The following is a 23,355-nucleotide window of genomic DNA, read 5'->3' on the forward strand; positions in this document are numbered from 1 at the left end:
AAATAGTGTTGGAAGTTCTGGCTAGGGCAATCAGGCAAGAGAAAGAAATAAAGGGTATTCAATTAGGAAAAGAAGAAGTCAAATTGTCCCTGTTTGCAGATGACATGATTGTAATATTTAGAAAACCCCATCGTCTCGGCCCAAAATCTCCTTAAGCTGATAAGCAACTTCAGCAAAGTCTCAGGATACAAAATCAATGTGCAAAATCACAGGCATTCTTATACACCAATAACAGACAAACAGAGAGCCAAATCATGAGTGAACTCCAATTCACCATTGCTACAAAGAGAATGAAATACCTAGGAATCCAACTTACGAGGGATATGAAGGACCTCTTCAAGGAGAACTGCAGGCCACTGCTCAGTGAAATAAAAGAGGACACAAGCGAATGGAAGAACATTCCATACTCATGGATAGGATGAATCAATATTGTGAAAATGGCCATACTGCCCAAGGTAATTTATAGATTCAATGCCATCCCCATCAAGCTACCAATGACTTTCTTCACAGAATTGGAAAAAACCGCCTGGATTTATTTTTAATTATTCATGTAGAAATGTGGTCTTTTGTAAACTACTCATTTCCTCTAGAGCCAAAACCATCCAGTGAGTAATTAATTTCTTCGTAATTTCATTCAAAGTCGGTAGCTTTTACCCCCTGAGCACTGAAAACTGCACAACGTTTTGGAACTTTTTAATGTAATAATTCTTAGTACCATATATATGACAGTAATAAAATTATTGTAGTTTCTTTTTTTCCAAGATAGCAGATTGGAGGCAAGTGTTACGATGCTTATTCTATTTGAAAAGACAAAATAGTGTATAGCGATTCTCACTGTGAACTTTTTTTTCTGGGAAGCAATGCAGGAACTTAACAGGAAAACTGAAATAAATCATAGATCCTTTGAAAGATGTGGCAGCTGCAGCCCACACTGTGAGCCATGTGAAAAAGTAAGTCTTCAGAGTGTGAAAAGCAGAGAGAATGCCTCCAGGATATACACCCCCACTGGGCAACCTGGCAATCTGCCCATAGGGGAAGGCCTTAACTCTACCCAGTGCTAGAACTGATTTAAGGAGCAATGGGGAATATGAAAGTAGGAGCAGTGTAGGAAGAGCCTTGCAGTCATTTTCGATCTCCAGTCTGAACCAAGGGAAGCCATTCCTGACTCTGTGTCATGGGGGAATCTTGCAAAAATCTGCTAGCTAACTCAGGCATGGAGAAGGTGGGAAGTGTGCTGCAGCCACAAGTGCAGGAGCTGCACGCCCTAGCTTTCCAGGCAGATTGGGAGAAGCATGGCCTGAAAGCTGTGGTTGCAGTCTCTGTGGGGAAGGCTTATGACCTGGGGCATTTTGAGTTCTGAGCGTTAAGTGCCTAGAAGATAGATAGCTGCTGCTAGCCGGTGAGATTTGCTTTGACAAGTGCATGGGCACTGGATGGGCTTTACTGCCACCTGCTACTTCCCACTCCCTGTACAAACTCATTTGTACATCGGAGGCAGATATGCTTCTCCATAGAACATTACTCTAGTGGCCAATGAATTCCTCTGATCCTCACGGGGGCCACTGCTGCCCTGCATGGGTAGAGTCAGAACGTGGAGCTGCCTTGTGGAGCCCCCACGTGGCTTTGCCCCTCTGCTTGCCCTGATAACTTAACACAAAGGACAGAAATGTTTGGGAGCTCTATAGCTCCACCTGTCACCTGAGAAACCACATCTCTCCTGAGTAACATAAGGCAAGTACAAATCTCACCACTCGTACCACAACTGGCACTCTTTTGCAAGCACCACCTCCTGGCTGGAGGCCGACTGACACAATGCATTGCAGTAACTCCAAGTAGAACAACACTGTGTTCAGGAAGGAGAAAACTCGTGCATGACCTCTGCTATCACTATTGTCTGTATCATCCTGGCTACATCCTGGCTAACCAGAGGTCCTGAGTCTCTCCATGTGACCAGTTCGTTACTACTACCACCAGCATTTGAGAAAGCCAATACACTAAGGCTGTTTATACCAAGGAATCTCATAGAGTCTATGACCCTTCCCTGCCATCCCCATCAGAGATGGTGCTAGTACCTGATGCTGGGAGACTTGAGGAATTGTCACATCAGTGGATCTCTTGCAGACTTTCCCTAGCACCAACATGGAGTGTGGCAACTCCACTGGGTTACTAGACCCAGAGGAACAGCAGCATTCATAGTAGCCTGGCTCTCAGGGACTCCTAGTCCTAGGGGAAAGGAAAGTTCGTCACATTAAGGGGACACTCCATGGGACAAAAGAATCCAGATGGCAGGCCTTGAGTCCCAGATCTTTCTACTCTTGAGAAGTTTCTTTCTTCCTGCAGAGGCACAGTTGCAGTACTAGGTTCAGAAGGGAAAGTCTGCAGCTGTACCCCAACAGTCAGGCAGCTCTAGTGCTCATGAAGAGTCTTGGAGAAGGGGAATTCTTTTTCCTCCCATCCACCACTGCAGACACAACCGGGTCTTCTCTTATAGGTGCTCAGCATGGGTGCTCCTAAAGACAACCTTTTTCAAAGATTTCAGGGTGAGTGCATCCCCACAGGAGGAGTACCTTCCAGGTTCAGGTGTGGATGAGAGGTAGAGTCACAACTCCTCTATACTTGGAACATCAACATTCCTGAAGATGGAAATAGGTGCCTGTCTGATTGAATAGCAGGAATACTGGAACACTGGATCATTAGTGTGTCTGGAATGTGGATTGCTTTCCTGCTGCCCTGACACAGGTGCTGAAGTAGCTCCCACTCTTCACCCCGATAACACCTCAGTGTACTTCTCTGAGAGCTTCTCCCAGCCTCCAGCCAGCTCTGTCAAGGCTGTGACCTCTGCCTGCCATTATATATTGCATTTACCCATCTGCTTTCACAACCAGTTTCTAACCTGAGACACCTATCCTACTGGCATGAAGCCTGAGTTGTTCAACCCAGTAAATAAAATGCTGGGGAATAAATAAATAAATTAAAGCACACATCTTGGGGGAACAAAGTAGGGTTCAAGAGACCTCTGTTATTCCAACTCCATAGGAGACAGTGAACTTGCTGACACACTGAGCACATTGCTACTACAACAAGCATCTGAGAAGGCTATCATGCAAAGACTCTATAACTAAAGCTCTCATACAGGGTCTTCACTCCTGAATGTACCAATAACTGATTTAGGCTACATTAAACTATAAGCTTTAAAGTCACAGTCTTAAGGGGGAAAAAGAAATAAAGAAAAAACCACAGTCTTACAACATAAATTCAACAATAATTAGAAGAAATAGTATAACCAAATGAGAAGGAACCGGAAAAATAATTATGATAATATGACAAAACAAGGTTCTGCAATACACCCAAAAGTTCACACTAGTGAAATCACCCAGTGGGTTCTCCTTGCCTGCTGCCTGCAGAGAGCCAGTTTATCAAGACAGGGGAACTGTAATAGAGAAAATGTTATTAATGCAGAGCTGGCTGTATGAGAGACCAGAGTTTTTTATTACTCAAATGAGTCTCCCCTAAACTTGGAAATTGAGGGTTTTAAGGACAATTTGGTGGGTAGAGGACAGTGAGTCAGGTGTGCTGATTGGTTGGGTCGGAGATGAAATCGTAGGGAGTCAAAGCTGTCTTCTTGTGCTGAGTCAGTCCCTGGGTGGGGGCCACAAGACCAGATGAACCAGTTTGTTGATTTGGATGGTGCCAGCTGATTCATCAAGTGCAGGGTCTGCAAAATATCTCAAACACTGACCTTAGGTTTTACAATAGTGATGTTATCCCCAGGAGCAATTTGGGGAGGGTCAGAATTGTGTAGACGTAGCATGAGTGGAGTCCAGCTGCATGACTCCTAAACCATGATTTCTAATCTTGTGGCTAATTTGTTAGTCCTACAAAGGCAATCTATTCTCCAAACAGGAAGGGGATTTGTTTTGGAAAAGGGCTGTTATTGTCTTTGTTTCAAAGTTAAACTATAAACTAAGTTTTCCCAAAGTTAGTTCAGCTTATGCCCAGGAATGAATATGGACAGCTTGGAGGTTAGAAGAAAGATGACGTTGGTTAGGTCAGATCTCTTTCACTGTAATAATTTTCTCAGTTATAATTTTGCAATGGAAGTTTCACTAGCTCTCTAGCAATATATCCAAACCAAGATGAAATCTTTGAAATACCAGAAAACGAATTCAAAAGATTAATTATTAAGGTACTCAAGGAGATACCAGAAAAAGGTGAAAACCAACATAAAGAAATTTTGAAAAAATCAACATATTAATGAAGAACCTATTTTAAAGGGAAAAAATATCAGAACTTCTGGAAATGAAAGACACATTTAGGGAATTACAAAATGGTAGAGGTTTCAACCATAGGCTAGAACAAGTAGAAAAAAGAGTTTCAGTGCTTGAAGACAAGGCTTTTAAATTAACCCAGTCAGAGAAAAATAAAGAATAAAGAACAGAAAGGAACAAAATCTCTAGGAAATAAGGGATTATGTAAAACAGCCAAACCTAATAATAATTGGTGTTTTGAGGGATAAGAAAAAGTACAATGTTTGGAAAATTTATTTGACATACTAGAGAAAGGTGAAAATTAACATAAAGAATTTTAAAAAATTCAGGATATGAATGAAAAAATTTCTAAAGAGATAGATATTTTAAAAAGAAACAAATCAGAACTTCTGGAAATGAAAGACACATTTAGGGAACTACAAAATGCAGTGGAGGTTTTAACAATAGACTAAAATAAGTAGAATAATTTTTTGAGGAAATTGAGGAAAACTTCCCTGGCCTTGTTAGTGATTTAGATATCCAAATACAAGAAACCCAAAGAACTCCTGGGAGATTCATTGCAAAACAAAACAAAACAAAAAACACAAAAAACAAAAAACAAAACACGAAGGCATATAGTCATCTAGCTATCTAAAGTCAATGTGAATGAAATAATTCTAAGAGCTGTGAGGCAAAAGCATCAGGTAACCTGTAAGGGAAAACCTTTCAGACTAACAGCAGACTTCTCAGCAGAACCCATACAGACCAGAAGGGACTGGGGTCCTTCCTATCTTTAGCCTCCTTAAACGGGATAACCATCGGCCAAAAATTTTGTATCCAGCAAAACTAAGTCATTTTCAGACAAATAAGTGCTGAGAGAACTTGTTACTACCAGACCAGCCCTACAAGAAATGCTGAAAGGAGTTCTAAATCTTGAAACAAAAGACCATTACGCACCAGAATAGAACGTCTTGCAAGCATAAAACTCACATGGCCTATAAAACAATAACACAATGAAGAAAAAAAAGTAGGTAACAATTCACGTGATGACTGGAACAGTATCATGATATTAATGTTGAATGTAAATGGTGTAATGGTCCACTTAAAATATACAGATTGGCAGAGTAGATAAAAAGTCACAAACTAGATATCTTCGGCCTTCAAGAGACTCACTTAACATTGAAGGATTTATATAAATTCAAGGTCAAAGAATGGCAAAAATTAATCCATGCAAATGGAAACCAAAAGTGACCAGGAGTAGCTATTCTTATATTAGATAAAACAACAAACTTTAAAGCAACAGCAGTAAAAAATGACAAAGAATATCATTATATGATGATAAAAGGATCAATTCAACAAGAAGATATTATAATTTTAAATTTATATGCGCTTATCACTAGTGCTCTCAGATTTGTAAAACAATTACTACCGGACTTAGGAGATAGAAAGCAACACCAGAATAGTGGGGGACTTCAACACCCCATTGACAGCACTAGATAGATGATTGAAACAGAAAATCAGCAAAGAAACAATGGTCTTAAACACTGTAGAATAAATGGACTTAACAGATATTTACAGAACATTCTACCTAAGAATTTAAGAATATGCATTCTTCTCATCAGCACATGGAACATTTTCCGTGATAGACCATATGACAGGCCACAAAAAAAGTCTCAATAAATTTGAAAAAATAAAAATTATAGCAAGTATCTTCTCAGATCACATCAGAATAAAACTAGAAATCAACTCCAAAAGAAACCCTCAAAACTATACATGTATGTAGAAATTAAACAGTCTGTTCCTGAATGATTTTTGTGTTAAAAATGAAATCAAGTTGGAAATTTGACAGTTCTTTGAAATGAATAATAGTGACTCGAGTCATCAAAACTTCTGGGGTACAGCAAATGCAGTGCTAAGAGGAACGTTTGTAGAACTAAATGCCTACATCAGAGCCTGGAAGACCACAAACTGACAACCTAATGTAACACCTCAAAGAACTAGAGAAACAAGAATAAAGTAAGCCCAGAAGTAACAAAGATTAGAGTAGAATTACATGAATTTGAAACAAAAAATCAATACAAAAGATAAATGAAACGAAAAGTTGGTTCTTTGCAAAGGCAAATAAAATTGATGGAACTTTAGCTAGAATAACCAAGAAAAGAGGAGAGGAGATTCAAATAAGATCAATTAGAAATAAAACTGGAGACATTACAACCTGCACCACAGGAAAATGAAAGATCATTTGAGACTGCCATGAACACAAACTAGAAACACAAACTATGCACACAAACTAGGAAATCTAGAGGAAATGGATAAATTCCTGGAAACATACAACTTTTTTTAGATTAAATCAGGAATAAATAACAACCCAGACCAGACCAATAACAAGCAGCAATATTAAATCGGTAATTAAAAATTGACAACAAAGAAAAAAAGCCCAGGTTCAGATGGGTTCACAGCTGATTTCTACCAGGCATTCAAAGAATTAGTACCAATTCTACTGATGAAACTATTACAAAAGATTGAGAAAGAGGGAATCCTCCCTAACTCATTCTATTAAGCCAGTTTTACCCTGATATCAGAACCAGGAAAGAACATAACAAGAATAGAAAACTACAGACCAACATCTCTGATGAATATAGATGCAAAAATTCTCAACAAAATACTAGATAACTGAATCTATCAGCACATCAGAAAGATAATACATCATGATCAAGTGGACTTCATTCAAGGTGTGCAGGGATGGTTTAACATAAGCATGTCAGTAAATATGATTCATCACATAAACAGAATTAAAACAAAACCATATGATTATCTCAATAGCTGCAAAAGCATTTGGTAAAATCTAGCATCTTTTTTATGATTAAAACCCTCAACAAACTAGGTATAAAAGGGACTTAGTTCAAATTAATAAACACCTTCTATGACAAACCCACAGCCAACATTATATTGAATGAGGAAAGGTTGAAATCATTCCCACTGAGAACTGGAACAAGACAAGGATCCCCACTTTCACCACTTTCCATTCAGCATAATACCAGAAGTCCTAGCCAAAGCAATCAGGCAAGAGAAGGAAATACAGTGCCTTCAGATTGCAAAAAAGGAAGTCAAACTATTGCTGTTCACCAATGATATGATTATATATCATATAAAACCCTAGAGACTTCTCAAAAGTGTTGGCTGTATAAGCCTAGAGATAAGATTAGATTTGATAATCAAATTCAGTAACATCTCAGGTTACGAAATCAATGTATACAAATCAGTAACACTGATATATGCCAACAATGACCAAACTGAGAATGAAATAAACTCAATCACCTTTACAATAGCTGCAAAAAAGATAAAATACCCTGGAATATACTTAACCAAGGAGATGAAAGATCTCTGTAAGGAGAACTACAAAACACTGCTGAAAGAAATCATAGATGACACAAACAAATGGAAACACATCCCATGCTCATGGATTGGGAGAATCAGTATTGTGAAAATGACCATACTGCCCAAAGCAATCTACAGATTCAATGCAATTCCTATCAAAATACAAACATCATTTTTCACAGAATTAAAAGAAACAATCCTACAATTCATACGGAATCAAAAAAGAGCCTGCTTAGCCAAAGCAATGCAAAGCTAAAAGAATAAATCTGGAGGCAGCACATTACTGTACTTAAAATTATACTACAAGGCTGTAGTTATCAAAATACGTAGTACTTGTATGAAAGTAGACATATAGATCAATGGATCAGAATAGAGAATGCAGAAATAAAGCCAAATATTTACAACTAACTGATCTTTGACAAAGCACAGAACAACATAAATTGGGAAATTGATACCCTATTCAATAAACGGTGCTGGGAAAACTGGATAGCTAAATTCAGAAGAATGAAACTGGATCCCTACATCTCATTTTATATAAAAAGCAACTCAAGATGGATTAAAGACAAATCTAATACCTGAAACCATAAAAGTTCTAGAAGATAACCTCAGAAAAAGTCTTCTGGACTTTGGCTTAGGCAAAGAATTAATGACTAAGTCCCCAAAGCAAATGGAACTAAAACAAAAATAAATAAATGAGACCTAATTAAAGTACAGAGCTTCTGTATAGCAAAAGAAATAATCACCAGAATAAACAGACAACCCACAGAATGGGAGAAAATATTGCAAACTATGCATTGGGCAAAGGAGTAATATACAGAATCTACAAGGAATTCAAACAAACCAGCAAGAAAAAAAACAAATAATGTCATGAAAAAGTGGGCAACTGATGTGAATAGACGTTATAAAAAGAAGATATACAAATGGTCAACAAACATATGAAAAAATATTCAACATCACGAGTCATCAGGGAAATGCAAATTAAAACCACAATGAGACACCACCTTACTCCTGCAAGAATGACCATTATTACTATTATTATTTTTTTGAGACAGGGTCTCACTCCCTCACCCAGGCTGGAGTGCAGTAGTGTGATTATGGCTCACTAAAGCCTTGATCTCCCAGGCTCAAGTGATCCTCCTACCTCAGCCTCTCCAACAGCAGGGACCACAGGCATGTGCCACCACACTCAGCTAGTTTTTGTATTTTTTGTAGAGATAGGGTTTCACGATGTTGCTCAGGCTGATCGTGAACTCATGGGCTCAAGTGATCTGCCTAACTTGGCAGGTGTGAGCCACTTCACCCATCCAATAATGGCCAATGTTAAAAAGTAAAAACAAACAAACAAACAAAAAAACAAAGAAACAATAGATGTTGGGTTAATGAAAAGGGAATGCTTATACGTTCATGGTAGGAGTGTAAATTAGTACAATCTCTGTAGAAAACAATGTGGAGATTTCTTAGATGACTAAAAATAGATCTATGATGATCTATGATTTGATCCAGCAGTCCCACTACTGGGTATTTAACCAATGGAAAAGAAGTCAATACATTAAAAAGACATCTGCATGTGTATGTTTATTGTAGCCAAATTCACATTTGCAAAGATATGGAATCAATCTTGGTACCCACTGACCAATGAGTGGGTAAAGAAAATGTGGTATATATACACCATGGAATACTACTCAGGCATAAAAAAGAGTAACCTAATAGAGTAACATAATATCTTTTACAGCAACTTGGATGGAGCTGGAGGCCATTATTCTAAGTGAAGTAAGTCAGGAATGAAAAACCAAATACTGTATGTTTTCACTGATAAGTGAGACCTAAGCCATGGGTACACAAAGGCACACAGAGTGATATAGTGGACTTTGAAGACTCAGAAAGGGGAGGGTGGGAGGAGAATAGGGATAAAAAACTACTTACTGGGTACAATGTACACTACTTGGGTGATGGGTGCACTAAAATCTTAGAATTCACTACTATACTATTCATCCATGTAAGGAAAAGCCACTTGTACCCCAAAAGCTATTGAAATAAAAATTATTACAAAAATAAGTTATTTTTCAGCTTCAAACAATTTAAAAACTATGTAAAAATAATAACCCTGCCTTAGATGTTCTATATTTAAAGGCTTTCACATTTTTAAAAGACGTGACTGTGATTGTTCTATTTTTGAAAGTGATAAAAGCTACCTATGTTATCTGGAGTGGATATGTTGGAATAATATCATGTGGAAAAATGTGGAGAAATGCCATCTTCAGCATTTTGTGTAGAGAGGCAGATCGTGTCATAGATGCATTAGGGGGGTAATGGATGTTTTAGTAAAGTAATGTTACCAACAAAATGGACAAAGAAAGAAAGATGTTTATTCCCTACTATGTGTCAAATTCTGAAATATTAACTGTGAATATCAAATTCTGAAATAAAAACAATAAAATGTGTAAAATATGGGAAAATAGATTCTTATCCCTTTTGCATATACAAAGGATGTTGCTGCTGTTTATTCTATTTAATTAAATGAATACAAATAAATTGTATGACAAATTAGAAAGAGTATCACAAGGATTAATTGCTCATTAAAATATTATGTTACTAGATTCCTCTAACCTATTAATTTAAATCTTCAATGCGTATAAAGAATTATGATATATAAAAGTGAGTGGATCATTTCATTTAGAAAATATATTAACCCAGAATTGCCACATAATTAAATGGTTAATTGTGAATATATTTTTATTAATAATAAATTGTAAAACAATACTATATAATTGGCTAAATATCTTATTATTGAGATAGAACTTGCTGGTTATGAAATACAACATAGCTAATATGTTTAAGTGATGTGTGCAGATCCATTATGCTTACCTAGAGGTTCATATAATCAGTTCTTTTTCCATTTTAATATCTCATTGACTTAAAGCTTTCTATTTCTGTATCACATTTGAAAATTTTATTTTTTATGAATATGTGTCTTTAATGCCAGATAATATTGACGACCTTCATTGCAAACTTATTATTTATAGTGCCTCTTGAATTGATAAAAATAAATGATGTACTCTTTTTAACCCCTTCTTTCAACAGGCATGTTGGCATTCACAGGGTGGTGGAATTTCTGATGAATTACCTAACCTGACTAACAAATATGCTGCTTTCTTGTCAAGAACCAAAAGAACTATGAAAGTATCAGATATGGTAAGAAGACTCCTACAATCAAATATTTTCATTATCTAGAAATCATGGAGGAGGCTGCATAACATAAACTTTATATTAGGACCCGAGTGAGGTAACTGGTAGCCTGCTGTAGCCTCCTTGGCTAGACTGATACTTATATATTTTTAAAGTTCAACAAAATTCTTCAAGCTATGCCAAAGTCTAGAATTGCTATATGAGAGATTATTACATGGAATATCCCTTGTAGGGTCAGAGAACATTCATTCTTAGGACATATAGAAAGGCTGAACTTGTTGTGTTGTGTATGGAGTAAAATATTTACTAGGTTCAACTCATTTTACTCATAGTGCAAATGTTTTCTCTTTTCAATGTGAATTCTTCTTGAAATCTAAGACTCCTCAGTGATTTATTTTTATTCCTGTTGACCTGCATGTTAAATGGTATGGCTATAAATTTTTCTGAATTTATAATAGTGAGTAAATTGAAAATAGTAAAGCAGATTAAATTAAAAAATGGGTAATTGATTAATTCAGATTGAATTTACAAATATATCAAAGTAAAATTTGGAGTTAAAAAGCTGGACCCAATGGTAATGTTGCTGGAGTCTAAATGTTTGTATCCCCTTAAAATTCATATATTGAAATCCTAACTCCCAAGGTGATGGTATTAGGAGGTGGCACTTTCTGGGAGGTGATCATGTCATGAGGGTGGAGACCTCATAAATGGGATTAGTACTCTTATAAAATAGGTCCAAGGGGGCTCGTTTTCCCCGTTTACCATGAGGACTCAGAGAAGGTACTGTCTTTGAGGAAGCAGGGCCTCTCCAGATACTGAGTCTGCTTGTGCCTTGATGTTGGACTTTTCAGCCTGCAGATCTGTGAGAAATCAATTTCATTTATAAGCTACCCAGTTTATGGTATTTTGTTACAGCACCCCAAACAGACAAAGGCAAATGTTATAGTGTAGCCTTTTGTGAACAAGGTGTTATTAAAATACATTTTTGTAGAAATTGGACTATCTTGAGAAGATATTGTTAAGAGCACATTTCAAAACAGGATTATTAAACAAGGTTTAAAATGTAGCTAATCAGTAAAAACAGAGTATAGCTTGCTGAAATAAAATTCTGCTACGTGAGATAATGCCAACAGTTGATTTGTAATACTTTTGATTGTGAAATAACTGGTACAAGATCAGGATGAACTAATTTAAGGGAATGACAAATGCAATGCTAGTTAATATAACTGTGAATGTCTTGGAAATCATAGGAATTAGATTAATTTGGTGAAAGCTATTCAGGAATGGACTTACTATTTTTTTCTGAGGCATTATTGGAATCTGAGATATAGTCAAAATTAGCATCAGGTTCTATTCTATGAGTTTTTTTGTAATTATAAATTCAAAAGACAGTTTAAAATCATCTAGCAATATTCTTTACATGTAGTAGATTCTGAGTAATTTTTAACTAATTGTGCTGTTTTAATGGATTATTTCTTCATCTTGAGGAATTTTAGAGTTCAACTGTATTTTTCAAGTGAATCATTGTTGTACACACCTCAGGATCCATTGGGAGGTATGCCATGACTAATTTATTACTAATATAATGCTTTTAGGCTTAGGAATCATTGAATGGATTCAAAGTTATTTCTATCATAATATCACAGGTAGTAGGAAAAAACAATGGAAATTTCTGAAAGCATCCATAGGAAGGCAGCATATATATGTATATATGTTAAACTTTATGTTTGTAGTGAAAAAAGATGGTGCACATCTGCTCTAAAGGAAGACAAGTTGCTTCACCAATATTTTGACTTAATTTACATATTTTTCTTTTAACTTTGTTTCTCTTTAGATCTGAAAACTTCTTTTTAGTGTTTTCTTTTCTGGCATGAAACATTTGCAATTAAAATTATTCAGTGGGACTCTGGTTACCCAAGAAGCAGAATAGTTTAGTCACATAGAAAGCCTAGTTTTTAAATCTCTTTTGCAAATGACAATACACTTCAAACAGGTGGGTATATAATGTGCATGTAATGAAACAGTCCACCCAAATCATTTGATTCTCAAAATAAAATTGAAATAATATCTCAAAATATGACAGCTAATTGAATTAATTTATTACTTTACTTTAAATAAAAAAAAATTTACCTCCCAGGTATTTTACTTATGGATATGCCGCAGTCTTAAAGGATGATTTGATAGCTTAATTTTCCACTTTGTATCTTTACATAAAAAATATAGCTCCCTTCCAGACTTCTGATTTCATACGAAAGACTTATTTCTTGTACAACATCCCAGGGAAATATTTTTTATTCTTTTAAAAAAAGCTATGATATAAGCATTAGTTGATTATAAATAGAAAGAAAATATGACAATTGGAGGATGAACACAAACATCTGTTTACCAAGCATTCTAGAAGCAGAATGTAGAGACAGTAATTATTTGATATAGAAAACACAATGTTGTTTCAAGCTGAATAAAAGCATAAGTTATTGATTTGAGGAGCTCAACAGAATGCCAAGGAGGATAAATATACCTATGTCCTTCTCACTTTTCTTTTTTTTTTTTTGCATTTTCAGAAGATCCTAACTAAATAAAATATCCTTGAAGCTTCCACAGAGTAAAGTCATTGGGTAACCCACAAAGGGATGAGAAATATAACTTAGGTCAGGTACTTGCTTAGCAACATTAGCCCCATTTTAAGGCTAGGAGGTGATGAAGTAGTATTTTCTTAAATTTCTCAGGGGAAATGATTTTGGATATAGAGTTCTCCCTCTGCCTAAAGTTTCAATTAAATGAATCAAGAAAATAATTTTCCGACATGCAATAGTTCAGAAAGTTTAGTAACTCTGTGTCTTCATATGTGGAGTTGCTTCAGCAACATAAAAAAAGGAAACAAAAGAAGGGTGACATAAAGACAAAGAAGAATATGAATTCTTATATGAATATGAATTTCCTAGACAAAGTAAAGAAAAGTGAAAACTCATTAATGAAGAAGTCATTTTAGCTCATGTATGACATATTCTTCAAGAGGCAGGAGTTTGATGACATAAAATTTATTACTTGTGTATGGCCACATTACTTGGTTCTGTAGAGAATAATAATGATAATATAAATCCTGCTTTAAAACTGGTTGATTTAAAAATCACAATAAACTGATATAGGAGCTGAAGGATGAAATAGCTGGTATAAAAAAGAACCTAACAGGTCTAACAGAGCTGAATAATACAAGAATTTCACAATGCAGTTGCAAGTATTAATAGCAGAATAAACCAAGCTGTGGAAAGAATCTTAGAATATGAAGACTGGTTCTCTGAAATAAGACAGTCAGACAAAATCAGAGAAGAAGAATAAACAAAATGTCCAAGATGTATGGGATTATGTGAAGAGGCCACATTTATGAATCACTGGCATCCCTGAAAGGGAAGGGAAAAAAGCAAGCAACTTGGAAAATATATTTAAGGATTATCATCCATGACTGTTTTCCCAATTTTGCTAGAGAGGCCAACGGTCAAATTCAGGAAATGCAGATAACTTCTGCGAGATTCCACACAAGAAGATCATCCCCAAGATAGAGAATTCTCGGATTTTCCAAGATTGAAATGAAAGAAAAAATGTTAAAGGCAGCTAGAGAGAAAGAGCAGGTTACCTACAAAGGGATCTCCATGGGGCTAACAGCTGAGCTCTCAGCTGAAACCCTATAAACCAAGAGACTGGGGGCCTATATTCAACTTTCTTAAAGAAAAAATCTTCAACCAAGAATTTTATATCCAACTAAGTTAAGATTCCTAAGTGAAGGAGAAATAAGGTCCTTTTCAGATAGGCAGATGTTGAGGGAGTTCATTATTGCCAGACCTGCCTTACAAGATATCTTGAAAGAAGCACTATATATAGAAAGGAAACACCACTACCAGCTAGTACATAACACATTTAAACACACAGGACCAGTGTGACTATAAAATAACCACATGAACAAGCCAACATAATTACCAGGTAACAGCACAATGCCAGGATCAAATCTGTACATATCAATACTAACTTTGAATGTAAATGGGCTAAATGTCCTGGTTAAAAGGCACAGAAAGGCAAGCTGGATAAAAAAGCAAAACTCAATTGTATACTGTTTTCAGGTGACCTATCTCACATGTAATGACTCTCATAGGCTCAAAATAAAGGGATGGAGGAAAATCCACCACACAAACGTTAAACAGAAAAGAAGCAGGGGTTGCAATCTTAATTTCAGACAAAACAGATTTCAAACCAACAAAGATCAGAAATGATAAAGAAGAGCATTACATAATGGTAAAGGTTTCAATTCAACAGGAAGACTTAACTATTCTAAATATATATGCACCCAACAAAGAGAACCGATTTACTTATTTATTTTTTCTTTTTTTAAATTATACTTTAAGTTCTAGGGTACATGTGCACAACGTGCAGGTTTGTTACATATGTATACTTGTGTCATGTTGTTGTGTCATGTCAGTATAAAACGTGCAGGTTTGTTACATATGTATACTTGTGTCATGCTGTGTGTCATGTCAGGGTAAAAGTGTTTCTATTTCTCCACATCCTCTCCAGCACCTGTTGTTTCCTGACTTTTTAATGATTGCCATTCTAACTGGTGTGAGATGGTATCTCATTGTGGTTTTGATTTGCATTGCTCTGATGGCCAGTGATGATGAGCATTTTTTCATGTGTCTGTTAGGTGCATAAATGACTTCTTTTTAGAAGTGTCTATTCATATCCTTTACCCACTTTTTGATGGAGTTGCTTGATTTTTTCTTGTATATTTGTTTGAGTTCTTTGTAGATTCTGGATATTAGCCCTTTGTCAGATGGGTAGATTGCAAAAAAACTTTTCCCATTCTGTAGGTTGCCTGTTCACTCTGATGGTAGTTTCTTTTGTTGTGCAGAAGCTCTTTAGTTTAATTAGATCCCATTTGTCAATTTTGGCTTTTGCTGCCGTTGCTTTTGGTGTTTTAGTNGTTGCTTGATTTTTTCTTGTATATTTGTTTGAGTTCTTTGTAGATTCTGGATATTAGCCCTTTGTCAGATGGGTAGATTGCAAAAAAACTTTTCCCATTCTGTAGGTTGCCTGTTCACTCTGATGGTAGTTTCTTTTGTTGTGCAGAAGCTCTTTAGTTTAATTAGATCCCATTTGTCAATTTTGGCTTTTGTTGCCGTTGCTTTTGGTGTTTTAGTCATGAAGTCCTTGCCCATGCCTATGTCCTGAATGGTATTGCCTAGGTTTTCTTCTAGGGTTCTTATGGTTTTAGGTCTGACATTTAAGTCTTTAATCCATCTTGAATTAATGTTTGTATAAGGTGTAAGGAAGAGATCCAGTTTAGCTTTCTACATATGGCTAGCCAGTTTTCCCAGCACCATTTGTTAAATAGGGAATCCTTTCCCCATTGCTTGTTTTTGTCAGGTTTGTCAAAGGTCAGATGGTTGTAGATGTGTGGTATTATTTCTGAGGACTCTGTTCTGTTCCATTGGTCTATCTCTCTGTTTTGGTACCAGTACCATGCTGTTTTAGTTACTGTAGCCTTGTAGTATAGTTTGAAGTCAGGTAGCATGATGTCTCCAGCTTTGTTCTTTTGGCTTAGGATTGTTTTGGCAATGCAGACTCTTTTTTGGTTCCATATGAACTTTAAAGTAGTTTTTTCCAATTCTGTGAAGAAAGTCATTGGTAGCTTGATGGGAATGCCATTGAATCTATAAATTACCTTGGGCAGTATGGCCATTTTCACAATATTGATTCTTCATATCTGTGAGCATGGAATGTTCTTCCATTTTTTGTGTCCTCTTTTATTTAGTTGAACAGTGGTTTGTAGTTCTCCTTGAAGAGGTCCTTCACATCCCTTGTAAGTTGGATTCATAGGTATTTTATTTTCATTGAAGCAATTGTAAACGAGAGTTCATGCATGATTTGGCTCTCTGTTTGTCTGTTATTGGTGTATAGGAATACTTGTGATTTTTGCACATTGATTTTGTATCTTGAGACTTTGCTAAAGTTGCTTATCAGCTTAAAGAGATTTTGGGCTGAGATGATGGGGTTTTCCAAATATACAGTCATGTCATCTGCAAACAAGGACAATTTGACTACCTCTTGTCCTAATTCAGTACCCTTTGTTTCTTTCTCCCGCCTGGTTGCCCTGGTCAGAACTTCCAAGACTACGTTGAATAGTAGTGAGAGAGGGCATCCCTGTCTTACGACAGTTTTCAAAGGGAATGATTCCCATTTTTGCCCATTCAGTATGATACTGACTGTGGGTTTGTCATAAATAGCTCTTATTATTTTGATATATGTCCCATCAATACCAATTTATTGAGAGTTTTTAGCATGAAGGGGTGTTGAATTTTGTCAAAGGCCTTGTCTGCATCTATTGAGATAATCATGTGGTTCTTGTCTTTGGTTCTGTTTATATGCTGGATTACGTTTATTGATCTGTGTATGTTGAACTAGCCTTGCATCCCAGGGATGAACCGAACTTGATCTTGATGGATAAGGTTTTTGATGTGCTGCTGGATTCGATTTGCCAGTATTTTACTGAGGTTTTTGCATCGATATTCATCAGGGATATTGGTCTAAAATTCTCTTTTTTGTTGTGTCTCTGCCAAGTTTTGGTATCAGGATGATGCTAGCCTCATAAGTGAACCCTCAGCAAACCACAGCAGCCCTACAGAAGAGGGATCTGACTATTCAAAGGAAAACAAACAAACAGGAAGCAACAAGAACAGCATCAACAAAAAAGTTCCTACGAAAACCTCATCCAAAGGTCAGCAGCCTGAAAGATTGACACTAGACAAACTCACGAAGATGAGAGAGAATCAACAAAAAACCACTGAACATTCAAAAGGACAGGGTGCCTCTTCTCCTCGAAATGATCACAATACCTCTTCAGCAAGGGCAACTGGACAGAGGATGAGACAGATGAATTACAGAAGTAGCCTTTAGAAGGTGGATAATAACAAATCTTGCTGTGGTAAAGGAGCATGTTCTAACGAAATGCAAAGAAGCTAAGAACCATGATAAAAGGTAACAGGAGCTGCTAGCTAGAATAACCAGTTTAGAGAGGAACATAAATAGCCTGATGGAGCTGAAAAACACACCACAAGAACTTTATAATGCAAACACAATGTCCATAGCTGAATCGATCAAGTGGAAGAAAGAATATCAGAGCTTGAAGACTGTCTTGCTGAAATAAGGCAGGCAGACAAGTTTAGAGAAAAAAGAATTAAAAGGAACAAACACAACCTCTAGGAACCTTGGGACTATGATAAAAGACTGAACCTATGACTGATTAGAGTACCTGAAAGACACAGGGAGAATGAACCAAGTTGAAAAACACACTTCAGGATATCATCCAGGAGAAATTCCCCAACCAAGGGAATTTCTCGCAAGATAGGCCAACATTCAAATTCAGGAATCCAGAGAATCCCAATAAGATACTCCATGAGAAGATCAACCCCAAGATACATAATCATCAGATTCTCTAAGTTTGAAATGAAAAACAAAACGTTAAGGGCAGCCAGAGATAAAGGCCAAGTCACCTACAAAGGGAAGCCTATTAGACTAACAGTGAAGCTCTCAGTAGAAACACTGCAAGCCAGAAGAGAGTGGGGGCCAATATTCAACATTCTTAAAGAAAAGAATTTTCAACCCAGAATTTCATATCTGGCCACACTAAGCTTCATAAGTGAATGGGAAATAAAATTATTTTCAGACAAGCAAATGCTGAGGGAATTCATCCCACCAGGCCTGCTTTGCAAGAACTCCTGAAGGAAGCACTAAAGAAGGAAAGGTAAAACTGGTACCAGCCACTGTAAAAAACATGTTGAAGTACAAAGACCAATGAAACTGTGAAGAAACTGCATTAATTGGTGGGCAAAATAACAAACTAGCATCATGATGACAGGATTGAATTTAATAACATAACAATATTAACCTTAAATGTAAATGGGCTAAATGCCCCAATTAAAAAGCACAGACTGGTGAATTGGATAATGTCAAGAACCATCAGTGTGCTGCATTCAAGAGACACATCTGATGCAAAAAGACACAGTTGGGCTAAAAATAAAGGGATGGAGGAAAATTTACCAAGCAAATGGAAAACAGAAAAAACGGGGGTTGCAATCTTAGTCTCTGACAAAACAGACTTTAAAACCAACAAAGATAAAAAAAAAAAAAAAGACAAAAGGGGCATTACATAACAGTAAAGGAATGAATTTAGTAACAAGAATTAACTATCCTAAATATATATGCACCCAATACAGGAACACCCAGATTCATAAAGCAAGTTCTTAGAGACCTATGAAGAGACTTAGAGTCCCATACAATAATAATGGGAGACCTTAACACATCACTGTAAACATTAGACAGATTATCAAGATAGAAAATTAACAAGATAGTCAGGACTTGTACTCATCTCTGGATCAAGTGTAACTGATAGATATCTACAGAACTCTGCACCCCAAAACAACAGAATATACATTCTTCTTAGTACTGCACAGAACTTATTCTAAGATCGATCACATAATTGGAAGTAAAACACTCCTCAGCAAATGCAAAAGAATGGAAATCATACAAAACAGTCTCTCAGACCACAGAACAATCAAATTAGAACTCAGGAGTAAGAAACTCACTCAAAACCACACAACTACATGGAAATTGAACATCCTGCTCCTGAATGATTCCTGGGTAAATAATAAAACTAAGACAGAAATCAAGAAGTTCTTTGAAACCAATGAGAACAAAGAGATAATGTACCAGAACCTCTGAAAAGCAGCTAAAGCAGTGTTATGAGGGAAACTTCCAGCACTAAGTGCCCACATCAGAAAGCTAGAAAGATCTCAAATTGACACCCTATATTTAGATCCTATATTTAGAAAATCCCTTAGTATTGGCCCAAAAGCTCCTTCAGCTGATAAAAAACTTCATATAAATTTAAGGATACAAAATCAATCTACAAATGTCATTAATATTCCCACACATCAACAGTAGTCAAGCTGAGAGCCAAATCAAGAATGAACTCATTTGCAAAGGCCACAAAAAGAATAGAATTCCTAGAAATACAGCTAACCAGGGAGTTTAAAGGTCTCTAAAATGAGAATTACAAAACACTGCTCAAAGAAATGAGAGAAGAGAGAAGACATAAACAAATGGAAAAACATAACATGCTCATGGATAGGAAGAATCAATATTGTTAAAATGGCCATACTGCTCAAAGCAATTTGTGAATTCAATGCTATTTCTATGAAACTATCAATGACATTCTTCCTTGAACTAGAAAAAAATCTTTAAAAATTCATTTGGAACCAAAAAAGAGCCTGAATAGCCAAGGCAATCCTAAACAAAAAGAACAAAGGTGGAGGCATCATGTTACCTGATTTCAAACTATACTACCAGGTTGCAGTAACCAAAACAGCACGGTACTGGTACAAAAACAGGCACATAGACCAATGGAACAAAAAAGAGAGACCAGACATGAGGCCATACATCTACAACCATCTGATCTTCAACAAATCTGACAAAAACAAGCAATGGGGAAAAGATTCCCAATTCAATAAATAGCACTGGGATAACTGGTTAACCATATGCAGAAAAATGAAGCTGGACCCCTTTTATACCACATACAAAAAACAACTCAAGATGATTAAAGACTTACATGTGCAACCCAAAATTCTAAAAATCCTTGAGAACAATCTAGCCAATACTATCTTGGCATAAGAACGGGTAAAGACTTCATGACAAAGACACCAAAATTAATTGCAACAAAAGTAAAAATTGGGCTGGGTGTGGTGGCTCAGGCCTGTAATCCCAGCACTTTAGGAGGCTGAGGTGGGTAGATTACGAGGTCAAGAGATTAAGACCATCCTGGCCAATATGATGAAACCCCGTCTCTACTAAAAATACAAAAATTAGCTGGGCGTGGTGGTGCGTGCCTGTAGTCCCAGGTACTTGGGAGGCTGAGGCAGGAGAATCGCTTGAACCTGGGAGGCAGAGGTTGCAGTGAGCTGAGATTATGCCACTGCACTCCAGCCTGGTGACAGGGCAAGACTCCGTCTCAGAAAAAAAAAAAAAGTAAAAATTGAAAAATGGGATTTGATTAAACTTAAGAGCCCCACAGTAAAGGAAACTAACAATAGAGTGAGCAGACAGCCTACAGAATGGGAGGGAATTTTTGCATTCTACCCATCTGACAAAGGTCTAATGTTCAGCATCTATAAGGAACTTAAACAAAATTTACAAGAGTAAAACAAAACCCCATTAAAAAGTGGGCAAAGGACATGGACAGACACTTATCAAAGGAAGACATACATGTGGCCAACAATCATCTGAGAAAAAACTCAACATCACTGATAATTAGAGAAATTCAAATCAAAACTATACTGAGATACCATCTCACACCAGTGAGAAAGGTTATTATTAAGAAGTCAAAAAATAACAGATTCTAGTGAGGTTGTAGAGAAAAAAGAATGCTTATACAGTGTTGGTGGGAGTGTAAACTAGTTCAACCATTGTGGAAGACAGTGTGGCAATTCCTCAAAGATCTAAAAACAGAAATTCCATTCAACCCAGCAATCTTATTACTAGGTATATTCCCAAAGGAATATAAATTATTCTGCCATAAAGACACATGCATGCAAATGTTTATTGCAGCACTACTGACAATAGCAAAGACAAGGAATCAACCCAAATGCTCATCAATGACAGATTGGATAAAGAAAATGTAGTACATCTACACCATAGAATACTATGCAACCATAAAAAGAATGAGATCATGTCTTTGTGGGAACATGGATGGAGCTGGATGCTATTATCCTTAGTAAACTAATGGAGGAATAGAAAACCAACTACTGCATGTTCTCACTTAAAAGTGGAAGCTAAATGATAATTACTTATAAACACTAAGGAGGAAACAGTAGACACTGGGTCCACTTGAAGCTGGAGGGTGGGAGAAGGGATAGGAGTAGAAAAGATAACCAATGGGTACTGGGCTTAATACCTGGGTGGTGAAAAAATCTGTACAGCAAATCCCTGTGGTGCAAGTTTACCTGCATAACAAACCTTCACACAGACCCCCAAACCTAAAATAACAGTTAAAAAAATAAAATGGGTTTATTTTAAATCAACTACACAAATAAAAGAGGACTTAATTATAAGACAGAATATAAACTTTAGAAACCTTAATAATAAAATAATAAAGAGATTGGGAGATAGTGTATGTGCCACATTTATCATTTCGTAATGCAGAGTTAACAGATGTTAAAAATTCACAAATCAATATTAGGCCTTATATGAAACTTGTAATGGTACATGTAACAAAACTAAACCAAACAAAACAAAACAAAACAGAAACAACCCCAACAAAATCCTTTAAAGACCTAATTACTTAAAGGAATTATTTCTTAGAATGGACCCAGGGAGTATACTCCTTGAGCTAGCATTTCATTATGACCATGATTTTTCCCAGCATAACTTTCCAGCCTTATAGTCCACAATTCTACTGGGCCCTAAGTATGTAGCAAACTTTACTGCCTCCCTCATTTTGTTCTGCTTGTGCAATTTTTTTTCCACCCTCTATCTCTATGAAACATAAGCCTTCCTGACCTCTAAGACCTACCTTTGTCATGTGCCTTTACCCTCAGGCGAGGGGCAATCTCTTCTTTTCCTCTTCTACCTTCCTGTAGCTTCCCAAGGATTTGTCACATTCTGCCTTGAATCATAGGGAACAACATGTGTAGTGGAATAAACACATGCTTCTGAATCCAAGATGGGAGTTTAAATCCCAGCTTTGGAGGTGGTTACTTAAGGTCTCAGTGCCTTCATTTTTCTCCCTATATAAAATGGATATTACAATATCTACCTCACAGAGTCATTGCGAGCTATACATGCAGTGATTGGGTAAAGCACTCGGCACATGGCAAGCAATTAGCAAATGCTGGTTACCTCTACTCATTTCTCTTCTCTTTTCCCAGTGTATCATAAATTCCTTGGGAGCAGGCACCATGTCTGATTTACCCTTGTTCTTCCCACAGTACTTCCCATAGTGAGTTACCCTTACTAACTACTCAGTAAGTTGAATTGAATTTAAATTACCTGTAAGTCTTAAGGTGTGGTATTAAATTAAGAATATGTTGTTCTGGAAACACTCAAATGTCTATCGCTGGATGAATGGATAAACAAATTGTGGTATACACATAATGGAATATTATTCAGTCTTAAAAAGGAATGAAATTCTGACGTGCTACAATATGATGAACCTTGAAGACATTATATGTGAAATAAGCCAGACAGAAAAGGACCAATACTATATGATTCCACTTACATGAAGTACCTAGAGTAGTGAAATTCATGGAAATAAAAAGTATATGTTGACATCCCAAATTTGAAATGGGAAACGCTCCAAAATCTGAAACTTTTTGAATGCCAATGTGATGCTCAAGGAAAATGCTCATTGGATCATTTCAGATTTTGGATTTTTGGATTTGGGATTCTCAATTGACATAATGCGAGTATTCCAAACTCCAAAAAAAAAAAAAAAAAAAAAAAAAAA

General features: G+C 36.4%; 1 protein-coding gene across 2 annotated transcripts in view; it reads left to right on the forward strand.

Moving 5' to 3' along the window:
- Positions 1 to 23,355, forward strand: part of STPG2 (sperm tail PG-rich repeat containing 2) — a 669,788-nt gene that overhangs the window by 161,589 nt on the left and 484,844 nt on the right. For both annotated transcript variants that reach the window (XM_017875498.1, XM_017875499.1), the window contains exon 10: positions 10,707 to 10,817. In XM_017875498.1, coding sequence (XP_017730987.1) covers positions 10,707 to 10,817 — 111 coding nt within the window. The remainder of the gene's footprint in view (positions 1 to 10,706; positions 10,818 to 23,355) is intronic.

Source organism: Rhinopithecus bieti, unplaced genomic scaffold (genome assembly GCF_001698545.2).
Source record: "Rhinopithecus bieti isolate Rb0 unplaced genomic scaffold, ASM169854v2 scaffold_6708, whole genome shotgun sequence".
Taxonomy (NCBI): domain Eukaryota; kingdom Metazoa; phylum Chordata; class Mammalia; order Primates; family Cercopithecidae; genus Rhinopithecus; species Rhinopithecus bieti.